Consider the following 12,524-nt stretch of genomic DNA (forward strand, 5'->3'; position numbering starts at 1 on the left):
TATACATCAATTTACTCTCAGCTAGGCATAAATCTATAAGATAAAATAATTATCCAGTACTAATGAAAAGGAGGACAATGAGTTGTACATATTGCTAGTTAGATGATTTGTTTTAGCATTTTTAAAAAACATTTTTAAAATAATCCTTTATTAATTAAAAAAATTATCCTTTGGCTTAAAAATCTTATTTCAGAGATTTTGTCTCAAAAATAAAAAGAGCATTAATTGTGAGATTTGAAAGCAGATATTAATTCAGCATTATATAGTCTAAAGCAACCTGAATGAAAGAAAAAAATAAGCAATATAATTATATATAACTATACTACTACAAATAAAGAAGCATGATAATATAGATTGGATAATTAAAAAAAATAGTATGATATTTGATTACAAATATTTTTTAGATAATTCAATTCTTCTTGCATCAGTATCAAACTTACACAGGATATTACTCTATTTGGTTGGGCTTCATTTGAAGTGTTTGACATGATGAACGAAATAACTTCAATGAAAAATGGGACAAAAACGATTCAAAATAACAACTTATAATTTAATCTACAAATTTGCAACACAATGCCAAATATGTGAAACTCATTATTCATTGAATGGATGGATCAATAAATCAACCATCATTTCTTGGATTTCCCAGCTTGCTGGTAAACTCTGAGACAAGAAGATAGGACAAAGTCCATAAATATCAGTGTCTTACAAGTTACAAACTTCAACATCTTCTCAAATTGTTCATGTACCATAAGAATTGAGTGGAGACCGTTCATTAGGATTTTCCATTAGATTCTTTTTGGAGAAAGCCCTTACTGGGAATATTTTTAAAAGCAATAGAAGTGAATGAAGCAAAGCCAAGCCAGGAGAGAAATTATTTGCTACAAGCATCATTTGTACAATAAAAACAAAATTCATGTCTTGTTGAGTCAGAAGTGTAAATTCAATTTCAGGTGTGGTTAAACTGACTTCCGTTTTCTGAATTTCTCCTGTGTGGCCTTCAGCTAAATTCTTAGGCTATCTTATCTCATGGCCTCCTAATAGCTACGATTTCTACTCATAATTTAAATTCACATATTTTATGAAAAACAAAGTCATAGTTCACATATGTGGTGATGGTCATTTTTTATTTGACAATTTTTGTAATGCTGCTGTTGGCTAAAGTCAAGAAGAATATTTCTGTGCTGCAAAAATAAATCTGACTCATCTTCCTTCTTACTAGGTTGTCTGAAATGAGATTTTAGGAAGAAAACATGAAATAGTGCTTATAATAGCTCCTTTCCTTAAATCTCATAAAACGATGAAATAGGAAGAAGAAAGAGAAATAATTTTTAAGGAATGACTTTGGAGTAGTGATAGTAGAAGTTACAAATCCAAGAATTCATAAAGAAATACATTGATTCATCCATACCCAGAACACACTAAAGGCATTTATGATTAGGACAGAAAAGCCTAAGTCCAAGTTTCCATGATTGGTGCCATGAGAGAAGGATTGAGTTTCATCAGCTCATGTTTTCCTGAGTTCCTGAATGAAGCTCTGATTCCTTGGAGATTTGAGGTTAAGTTTTGATGCTCTCCGAATTACCTTCATTAGGAGGTATTCCTGATTCCATAGAACTGGGAAGTGAAGAAATTTCCTGCAAAACAAAACATTTGTCTCTAAGAATAGGATCACCATCTCCTCCTCCCATCTCTTCCTGTTACCATTAAACCATCACTAATAATATTCATCCAACTTATTACTACTTGAATAAAGGTGATGTGCACAGTCTTCAGAACAAACATCAGAAGAAAATGAAAAAATATATATATATATTTTTATTTTAAAGTCAGGATACCTAAAATCTAGGGAAAATATGTGATTTTTTCCTACAAAAATCATATAGCTAGAAAGTCACAAGTTAAAATGAAATAATTAAAATTAATTCCAGGTGCATAAAAAAGCATCCTCTCATGTATTAAATACGTAGTTTCCTTTTGCATTTTCACATTTGAGTTCTTTTCTGTATTTCATTCCATCTCTAACATTGATGCAATGTCTAACTCCAGGAACCCCAAGAAACATTGCCACATCAAAGTTTCTTTCCAATTCTTCCAGAAATAACTTCAACCCCAGATAGCAATCTGCAGACCAGGCAATTTATTCCTCATTTAAACAAACCCACCTCTCTTGAATCACAGCAGTTTCCTTTGCACCACATGGCTGAGAGGGAGATAGTTATGCACAATTCCAGCAAAGTGAAGATGAGCATTAGAGACACCAAGCCCTAGGGGAGATGGTATCTCACATCAAACACAATGGAAACATCCTCAGGAAAAATCTGTCAGCAGGAAACCAGACCACAGAGTCTCCCTCCCACAAAATGCAACAAAATTAATCCCAAATTAGATTTAAGACACAAACTCTGTAGAAGGGCTGCACTCTTAATTCAGCAGCAAGGGAACATTTTCCCTGGAGAGAGAAAGGTGTACGATTTGTACATAAATTCAAGTGAACTAGTCATGGGAGAGGGATCACAGAGGCAAAATTCTAACACTATTGCTAACATTGCTCAGTTAGAAAAGAACTAAACTAAGGAAATGAGTAGGTAATTTAAGAAAATGGAGAAAAGTGATCCCTTCTCTGTTTTATCAATAGCACCTCATAGCTGTTTGGGCATTTACGTTATCCTTAGAAACTAAAGCAAAAAGCTGGTATAAACACAAAGTAAACACTGTTGGTTTACTAGTGATCTTTCTATATCACTGAGGCACTTAGAAGAAATACAATTACAAACTTTTCTGGAGGGAAAATGCCACTAAATCCACACAAAAAAAGTCAAACTCAGGTAAATATAAACTTAGATAATTAAAAATTTAATAAAGAAAAGGCAGACTCAGATTTCCATGATGATGCCAGAAAACAGGAGGATCAGGGATGGATAAATAATAATTTGGCAATCACTGGGCTGCACTCAACACACTTGAAGGACAATATTAATTTCTAAGTTGACTTCAAAGAGGTATAATACCTAAAACACAGACCAAAAAATCATGTGACAGCCTATTAAAGAGCTTCTTTTTCAAAAGATCATAACTTGGAAACTCAGAAGTGAAGTCAATCAAAACTTTTCAGACTTCAGAGAAAGTTGTATGTCTCTCAAGTTTGCTTTATTAAGCAAAGATACATGAGATAAAGTTTTTTTTAAAAAAAAATAGCATAATAGAATTAATTGTAATGTCAATAAGAATATAACATGATGTGCTAAGTATTGCCTTCATTGCTTTTCAAGTATCATTTCATTCTTACACTAACCCTATGGTTACTATTATTTTCCTCATTTTAAGAGTGAGAAAATTAAAATACCAACCTTATTTAGTTTTCCCTTCATTACAGCACTAATAGGCAGCAAAGACAAATTTAAATCCAGGTAGCATAACATATGACATATTGTTTTCTGTACATTTTGAAATGTTTAAATTATTTTCTATGATTAGACATAGTTTTAATTGCCTACATTTGATGAGGAACCCAGGTAATTGCATAAATCTGGAGACCGGGAAGACGGACAACTCCTGAAGGCCTGGTTATTTAGTACTAGATGTATTAAGAGAAAAACGATCCCAACGAAGGCAATTGTAGCACTGGCGATGTTCATTCCAAAACTGTTTTGCATCTAAGAAAGAAAAAGAATTTTCCATTAATATATGCGGCCCTCTTTTATCCCCCGGCAATAAATCATTTCTACAAATATGGACTGATTGACACCCAACAATATTCTAGATGCAGGACAGACATGGATGAACAAAACCCCCCACCACCCATGGAGCTTCTGTGCTAGGAATAAAGATAAAGGAAACAATAAACCTACTAATAGGTAATATATACAGTATTTTGAAGCAATTAAGTACTTTGGGTTAATAAAATGATGTAGGGAGAATCTGAAAATCCAAAAAAAAGGAGTGGAGGTTTGTGATATTAAATGGGAATAAATGACATGTGGGGAGAGGACCAAAGAACTTATGTTACTCCAGATGTCTGAGAAGATGCATAGGGAGATGTCCGCACAGTCAGAAACACTCGTTCAAAGCCCCAAGGCCACGGTGCTCCAGAGAAGCAAGGTGACCAAGGCCGTTGGAGGCAAACAGAGAAGATTAGGAAACCAAGACAGAAAATAATGGAGAGCCACATCACATAGAGGTGGATTCAGGAGGAAGATGCAGAATTGGGTTTTGGACCTTTTTGATATCTAAGTGGAAGAAGGCAGATATGCCAAACTGATGCTCAGGAGAAAAATCTAGTATGGAAATATTTGCCTTGGGGTTGTGGGGTATAGAGATGTTATTTGAAGTCATGAGAAAGGATGAGATCACCAGAGGACAGAGTGTAGGTTGAGAAGAGCAGGTGGCAAGGAATCGCACACTGAGGACCCTAACACCCAAAGATCAGGCACAAGAAAAGGAACCAGGAAAGGAGATGAGAAGGTGAACCCAGAAGACAGGAGGAAACCAGCCAGTCAAGGTGGAGGAGAGGCCAAGGGAAGAAATTCCTGGAGGAAGAATGAGTGGCCAGCTGTGCTGACCATTGCTCATCATTTAGTCAGATGAGGACTGAGGATTGCCTGTTTTTTAGCAATGTGGAGGTTACCAGTGATCTTTTAAAAAGAGCAGTTACAGAGGTATGGTAGGGAAGAAAGTAGTCTTACTAAAGTAGGTTTGGGTCAAGCTGTGTGTGTTTGTATGTGTATGTGTGTATATTTACTTAAAAAATATATATATACATATGTATATATATATACACATATGTATATGTATATTTACACACACACATATATACATTTTTAAGTAACTAGATGCTCATATACTGATTTAGAAAGATCTGGTAGAGAGCCATAAACAGGAGTGATAAATTCCTGTGGGGAAAAATGAAAGGAATATAACACTCAGGTAGAGGAATCAGCTTTAAAGGAAATCACAGAGAGTTCACCTATGCCAAGAGGCTAGAATAAGAAAAATATCAAAGCAGATCTACTCCACAGAGTAGGTGTTGTAGTGGGGTCTGAAAGCTCTCTTTGGATGGCTTCTGTTTTCTCAGAATCTCAGAACAGAGAGCAAGGACATCAACAGAGAGTGGAGTTGTGAGAAAAGGGACTGGTGTTTGAAGATGAATATTGTTATGGCTTGAATGTGAGGTGACCCCCAAAAGTTCATGTGTGAGACAATGCAAGAAGGCTTAGAGGTGAACTGATGGGGTTATGACAGCCTTAACCCAATCAGTGAATTAATCCCCTCATAGGGATTAACTGGGTTATAAGTGAAGGCTGATGGAGTGTGGATGGAGGAGGTGGGTCATTGGGGGAGTGCCTTTGGAGTATATATTTTATATCTGGTGAGTGGAGTGTCTCTCTCTCTCTCTCTCTCCTTCCTAATAATATCCTGAGCTACTCTCCTCCACCACACTCTTCTGCCATGATGTTCTGCCTTACCTCTAGCCCTGAGGAATGGAGCCAGCTATCTTTGGACTGAGACCTCTGAAACTGTGAACCCCCAAATAAGTCTTTTCCTCCTCTAATTGTTTTTGTCAGGTCTTTTGGTCACAGCAGCAAAAAGGCTGCCTAAAACAAATATAACAGTAAAATAGTCATCGAGGGAGGAGGAAAAGTGAATGAATGGAATAGGAATGTGGAATATAAGTGGCTGGGTGACTCAGCGAGAACACGTCATAGAGAGCATCATTTAATCAGTGACTAAAGGAATGGAATTTCTCACTCTCAGTTTCAGGAAATCCTATCCTCAAAATAATTAAAATTGGTTAAACCAAACTCACAAAAATCAAGAAGCATTTTCATGAAATATTTTGTAACCATCCCAGATAGACATGTCCACAATTTATATGACTTTCTGAAACCCTCTATCTGAATGCTCTAAGAACAGAACATTAATTTTCTGGTGCATTAAATGACTCAGTGTGATTCGCCAACCTCTATCTTTCCATTGTTTGTAGATCATTTATTTTCAGTCCTGTATTCATAGAGAAAGAAGAACTGCCACTTACCAGCATTCTTGTGGATTTTCTCCCTGCTACAACAGTCAAGGATCCTGAACTAATAAACTGAAAATGGGAAGTAAAGGAGATAGAGAATATTAAGTCTCAACCATGTGCTTCTCGGCCCTCTCTGAATTAGTGGACGCCTAGCGTTAGTTACACAAACCTCATTTCTAAACGCATATGCTAGAACCAAAACTATACTTGATGTTGCTCATTATTTTATACAACTAAAATTTTAAAGTAGTTTGTATTTTAAGCAAGCTTATCCTCTTTTCATTTTGTTTTATGTCTGGCTTTGAACAAGTTTTTGTGATTATAGACACTTTAAAAACATATATACATTTAGTTAATTCAATAGAATTATAGTTATGTTTATATGAAGTATATGAAATTATATATGCATGCATTTAGAATATGATTTCTCATATTTCTACTCAGGCTGCAGATAAGTGTCTGAATTATTGGACTAGATATTCCAAGAGATATTTTATAAATCTAAATGTCTTTATCTATGTACCCTATAGTTTTTAAATCTTTAATAATAATCCTATTTCTGTGATACTAATTTCGATACACTGAATTCTCACAATAGTTATGATTTTCCTAACTTTTATTGTTTTTAACTCCTCAATCTCACCACCCTTCACCAAATCATTCCTATGGATTGCGAGAAAAGTTGCCGAAAACATGAAGAGAAATCTTGCTACATAAAAATTCAGCTATTGGATTCTGACTGAATGTGCAGGAAACATCTATGGATTCTGCTTCAGTTAAAGAAGCAGAAGTTATCACAGGACCCTCCTCAGCCCCTCTGTAAGAGCATATGCTCTGTGTCCCCATCCCTGCTCTCTCTTATACTTGTCCTGTCACCTTGATCAAATCCCTGCCAAATCACTCCCCACCTGTTTCTTCTTCTGCAAAATGGAGATATGTGCATCCCTGTTGTTGAGATCACCTACCTGATAGCAGTGTGGAGATAAAATAAAATGATACATAAAAAGGACTTAAGTATTTGCCCAGCACACAGAAAACATCCAAATTGTCAATGATATCTAAAGTTTTTATATACATTTTTGCATTTAATTCCAGAGATCCAGAGAGGGTCCTCATGCTATTTTTACCATCCTGGTGAGGAAACTGAAGGGCAAGAGCTCATGTCTTTTCTGATATCACACTGTTCATCAGGATGAGCCAGAGAGAGATGAGCAAATAGAAAGGATCATGTGGTCAGTACATGACAGGGCATGGACACATTGGGGTGAGGACCAGGCTGTGGCTATAGGTAAGAGCAGGCACAGAGGGCACATCATAGACCTTAGACTGTGCTCTGCAGTGGTATGGACCAGAGAGAAGCTTCCAGCAATTGTCAGTTTTGAGTCTTAGTGTTGATGATGTTAAAATGAGGGGGAAAAAAAAAAACACTATCCTCACTGAAACACTGCAATCAGTATTCTCTTTTCTACAGTACAGTATGGAAATCCACCATTTAGGTAGTCAGGATTTATTATGCAAAATATATTTAGAAAAATTCAGAGCTTAACTAGCATCAAAATAATATTATCTAAAAATTTCTGGAATGCTAAACCCAAATTACATGTTTTGGACTGTACCCAGAAACAGTATATAATATTTTCTCAGAATATGAACTCTGATTTTGATCAAGAAATAGCCAGATTAAGAGCAATCTTCTTTTTCTGTGGTTGTTGTTGTTTTTAGCAATTTCATTTTAAAGGAGAGCTAAAGTTTGGAGATTTGGGGAGAAAGAAAAGGAATGAAATATTCATTTTTAGAAGTTTTTTCCCTTCATTTGCCAATAACTGTCCTATTCACAACTTTCAATTACATATCTCCATCTTACATTTTATAATAGCTGCTTTATTTTTTAAGTTCAGTTCAGAACTGGACATAGGTAACTTGTCAAAGATCTAGCACTAGGGATAAACAAGCAAATAATAATGATATTAGTAATAGTAAGTAGTAGCAATGGCTGATTAAGAGTTTCTATTAGCCACTTTAAAAAATGAATCTCAGGCAAACAATAATAAAATAACAAAGATGAACGAGTAAATCCAAAAGATCACCTAGGCCCCCATCTGTGGATTCTGACTGAACATGTAGGAACCATCTATGGATGGGGTTTTTGTTTGTTTGTTTGTTTGTTTGTTTTTCTGAATACATTTTGACCCAGATAAGGAAAATGGCTCTTCTGGTTTTCCAACAGTGATCCACAGAAAAATTTCTCATCTCCCAAGCCTGGACTCCCAGCTGAACCACAGGGCAATATTCATTCACCAGTACTCATTTTTCATTGGATTCTGTTAGTATCCATAAATTTAACCTCTAGATACTAAGTTCCTGTTTGGGACTTAAATGTGCTTAGCAAATATGATTTCTTGAATCAGAAAGAAAGGGACTTCTTTTCACCTTGCTTATGTCAAAAACTATAATTTAAAGCCACAGTATGTAGCCTTCAAATGACCTACAAACAACACTTTCATAACCAAACATAACCAGCGTCTTAATTCAAAATATAGACTATGAACTTGATGGAGCTCATGCTTCTAGCTGTTGCATCTAAGAAATGATCAATAAATGCCAGGGGGAAAGGGATACTCACAAACACACTGCCCCATAGTGGATACCCTGTGTAGAACGTGAAAAAAAAGAAGTGCCTGAAGAAGTGGGTCAGGAACTCTGAGGATCCCAGGAAAATGCCCAAAGCCAGAATCACCACTCCATTCAGGATCTGCACCGCCTCCAGGAAGAAAAACAAAAGACAAAACACCATTTTAGCTTCCTTCAGAAAGAAGAGATCATGGCTTCCAGTGGTTAAAATATGAAGCCTAATTGCTAGCAATGAACATTTTTGCATATATTTGTTGATTGACTGTATGTCCTCTTCTGAGAAGTGTCTCTTCAGGTCCTTGGCCCATTTATTGATTGGGTTATTTGGTTTTTTTGGTGCTTAGCTTTTTGAGTTCTTTATATACCCTAGAGATTAGTGCTCTATCTGATGTGTGAGGGGTAAAGATTTGCTCCCAAGCTGTAGGCTCTCTATTCACCTCACAGATTTTTCCTTTTGCTGAGAAGAAATTTAGTTTGAGTCCATCCCATTTATTGATTCTTGATTTTAATTCTTGTGCCAAAGGAGTCTGATGAAGGAAGTTGGGGCCTAATCCCAATATGGAAAGCAGTATGGAGATTCCTTGGAAATCTGGGAATGGAACAACCATTTGACCCAGCTATCCCTCCCCTCAGTCTATACCCAACGGACTTAAAAACAGCATACTACAGGGACACAGCCACATCAATGTTTATAGCAGCACAATTCACAATAGCTAAACTGTGGAACCAACCTAGATGCCCTTCAGTGGATGAATGGATAAAAAAAAAATGAGGCATATATACACAATGGGATATTTACTCAGCAATAAAAGAGAATAAAATCATGGCATTTGCAGGTAAATGGATGGAATTAGAGAAGATAATGCTAAGTGAAGTTAGCAATCCCCAAAAAACAAATGCTGAATGTTTTCTCTGATATAAGGAGGCTGATTCATAGTGGGGTAGGGAGGGGGAGCATGGGAGGAATAGACGAACTCTAGATAGGGTAGAGGGGTGGGAGGGGAAGGGAGGGGGCATGGGGTTAGAAATGATGGTGGAATGTGATGATCATTATTATCCAAAGTACACGTGTGAAGACACAAATTGGTGTGAATACACTTTGTATACAACCAGAGATATGAAAAATTGTGCTCTATATATGTAATAAGAATTGTAATGCATTCCACTGTCATATAAATAAGAAAATATGAAGCCTAAATAAGCTGGGCAAGAGCATCACCTAGGAGGTTCTTGTTCCACTCTATCCCCGTCAATTCAGTGGCAAGACTTCATCGTCATCTGTCCACCTCCCCCCCCCCTTTTCTATTCATTCTCACAAGGTCTAACTCAAATAAAGGAGCAGAAGAACAACGCCGATGTGCTGGAAAGACAAGAGTCCCTATATCTTCCCAGCAAGCTTTGGGGTCACAAGGTGAAGGAGGCAGACAGATGTTAAGCAGTTTTCTTAATTCAAAATATAGACTATGAACTTGATGGAGCTCAGCCTCAGACCTGCAGGTCAGAAGGCACAAAGCAAGAATGAAGGGCCGTGGAGTCCTTCCCCCACCGTTGGACAGGCTGCTTTCTGCCATGAGAGAAGGCCTCTCCATGGCTACTTCTCAGGTCTGATGTGTCTCAGACTTTTCTTCATCGTTGACTTAGTGATGAATAACTCAGAAATTCCTCCTGCTGGCCCTACACAAAGGTTTCCACATGACGATTATTTTTATTTCCTTTTAATTTCTAAACTAAGGCTGACTTACCCCAAGGGCCTGCAGTACTCCCTTCTGGTGATCCTGTGATCCCTCCATGAGCTGGTAATCAGAATTATTCACACACTCTGGTTTGGCCTGGCCGCCCAGGGTGCTGTCCGCAGAGACCCTCAGTGGCTCTGCCTTGTTAACTTCTTCAGAGGCCATTTGGGGTTGTTTACGGCTGTCATGGAAAAGAAATCCAAAAGCTTAAAGTTTTCCCCTTTGCCACGTGCTAATAATATTTTTGGTGTGTTGGAAGAGTTCCACTCTGTCCACGCACCAAAATGATGGACCACAGAAGGAGCAAGAGGGCAGAAGACAGAGTTCACACGACGCTCTGCTCTGTCCCACCCTTCTGAGGGCCATTCCACGCCAGAAACATGTTTATCTGCAAGCTTCACCCAGTGGTCTGCTCCTCTGCCAGACTGAGTCTCACCCCGTGCCATGCTCTCACGATGCCCCTGGAGTCCTGGCCGTCTGAATGAAGCCCCCCTCTTGCTTACTCTCAGACTCCCCAGCTTCCTTCTCTGGCCCCTTAATCAGGCTGAGCTTCAGTTTCTAGAATATTTGTCTGAGTCTCACTTGCCTCTCATCACTGGGGCCCAGTGCCTAGCCCAAGTCTATCATGTGGTTGGCACGCAGCTAATACACAGTTCATAAACAAACTTTGGTCCAGTAGGACATAGCCGTGCCTCACAGATGACACTAGAAAACATGTCTGCAAACTGGATCCTCTCACACTGTGAACCCCAGGCCACTCTGGAGGGAGGAAATCTAAGCACGTTCATGCGTTTAACTTTTCTAAACCATCAGAGAGAATTTTCAGTCTTCGGATAAAGCAAGTTATGTTCTGTAACTTTTGGTCAATTTAATGTTAAAAAAAATCAGAGAAATATAATATATAATATATTGCCTAGGAATTTTCCAATTTTCCCTATCCAGCTCTGAATGTAGCAGAAGTTGGTCTAAGTGCTTTGCTCATGTTAACTAATTTAGTTCTCACCATATCCATTTGAGTGGTTACTATTGTTAAGACCCTTTCTGTCTTATAGGGGAGGAAGCTGAAGAACAGAGAGGTTAAGTAAGTTTCCCAAGGCCACTGGCCAGTGATTTCATGAGCTAGGGATCATAGCCTGGGACTCTGGCTCTAGTTATCATTATACATATCATTCCTTGGTGTTTATGCTGAAATTCACTCACCAAACCCATACAACCCTCAGGAACATGCAAACCATTTCTTGCTGTCAAGACTGGCAGCCATTTGGAATTAACATGCATAAGAGGTAGGTGTGTGTGTGTGTGTGTGTGTGTGTGTATCCGTGCCCACATTTCCCAAAGAAATAGCTGCACGTCTCCACTATTTTTTTTATCATAGCACCAGAGTAACATTCACACTATAAGTAGAAGCCATCTTTATGGATGAATATTTCCACAACTCCATAAAACAATAGCAAAACACTTTATAGACATCCCAAGGGGATCACTGGGAGGCAGCAGACCAGAAAGAAAGGGGAATTTCTACCAAGAAGGAACATACAGGTATTACCTGGGGGGCTTCAGGCTTTGGCAGACTTCTTTCCACTCAAGTCCATCTTCTGGAGAGTAGGAGACACTCAGGAATGATCCCCACGGTGTCTGTTCCAGAAAACAGCAGCCACTTCCTCCTCAGGCTTAACGGATCTTTCCCTTATGCAACACTTCACTAGAGCCAGTGAAAATGTGTCCCTGGCTGATTGGAAGGTGTGCTAATCACATGTGCATTTATGGCCTCTCTGACCATCAGCTTCCCCAAGGCTGAGCAATAAGTAGGAAACTGGTGTCGGGAGTAACTGTCTTCTGGCTTTGAGATGTTGCTTAACCCATTGTTGGAGCAGAGATGATATCTCGGTCAGTGGGAAGGGGTTGTAGAATAGAAGAGTAGAGCTGGTAGAGTTGTGTAGTAAGAAAAGATAGGAACAGGAGTAAAAGGGAGGAAGGACAGTGGTCACTGAGACACTTAGACTCTATCAGCTGCCAGCAAAGTACCAGGTACTTTACATGCATGACCCTGTTCAGTTCTCACAGGTTTTGAAAGGTGAATTACTTTGTCCAATATCGTAGATTAACAATGCTAATTTAGTGTAAATGCATTCAATGAT

The 12,524-nt window shown here is 38.1% G+C and overlaps 1 protein-coding gene across 1 annotated transcript; it reads right to left on the reverse strand.

The window, feature by feature from the left end:
* Positions 1–529: 529 nt before the first annotated feature.
* Positions 530–12,078, reverse strand: Ms4a3 (membrane spanning 4-domains A3). The gene is made up of 7 exons (XM_046444599.2): positions 11,933–12,078; positions 10,396–10,567; positions 8,646–8,783; positions 6,035–6,091; positions 3,498–3,656; positions 2,166–2,267; positions 530–1,637 (listed from the first exon to the last, which is right to left on the reverse strand). The coding sequence occupies exons 2-7, from the start codon at positions 10,549–10,551 to the stop codon at positions 1,560–1,562; spliced, it is 690 nt and encodes a 229-aa protein (XP_046300555.1). The 5' UTR covers positions 10,552–10,567; positions 11,933–12,078; the 3' UTR covers positions 530–1,559.
* Between the last annotated feature and the right edge of the window lie 446 nt (positions 12,079–12,524).

This window comes from Marmota monax, unplaced genomic scaffold (assembly GCF_021218885.2).
Source record: "Marmota monax isolate L192 unplaced genomic scaffold, Marmota_monax_Labrador192_F-V1.1 WCK01_AAM20220418_F8-fsc00038, whole genome shotgun sequence".
NCBI classification, from domain to species: Eukaryota; Metazoa; Chordata; class Mammalia; order Rodentia; family Sciuridae; genus Marmota; species Marmota monax.

Excerpts from the sequence above, each read along its gene's own strand:
- Ms4a3 (XM_046444599.2), bottom strand. The coding sequence starts at position 10,551 with ATGGCCTCTGAAGAAGTTAACAAGGCAGAGCCACTGAGGGTCTCTGCG. Across the intron at positions 8,784-10,395 it reads GAGTACTGCAGGCCCTTGGG|GCGGTGCAGATCCTGAATGG; the intron begins GTAAGTCAGCCT and ends TTCTTCCTGGAG. Across the intron at positions 2,268-3,497 it reads ACCTGGGTTCCTCATCAAAT|GGCTTGGTGTCTCTAATGCT; the intron begins GTAGGCAATTAA and ends CATCTCCCCTAG.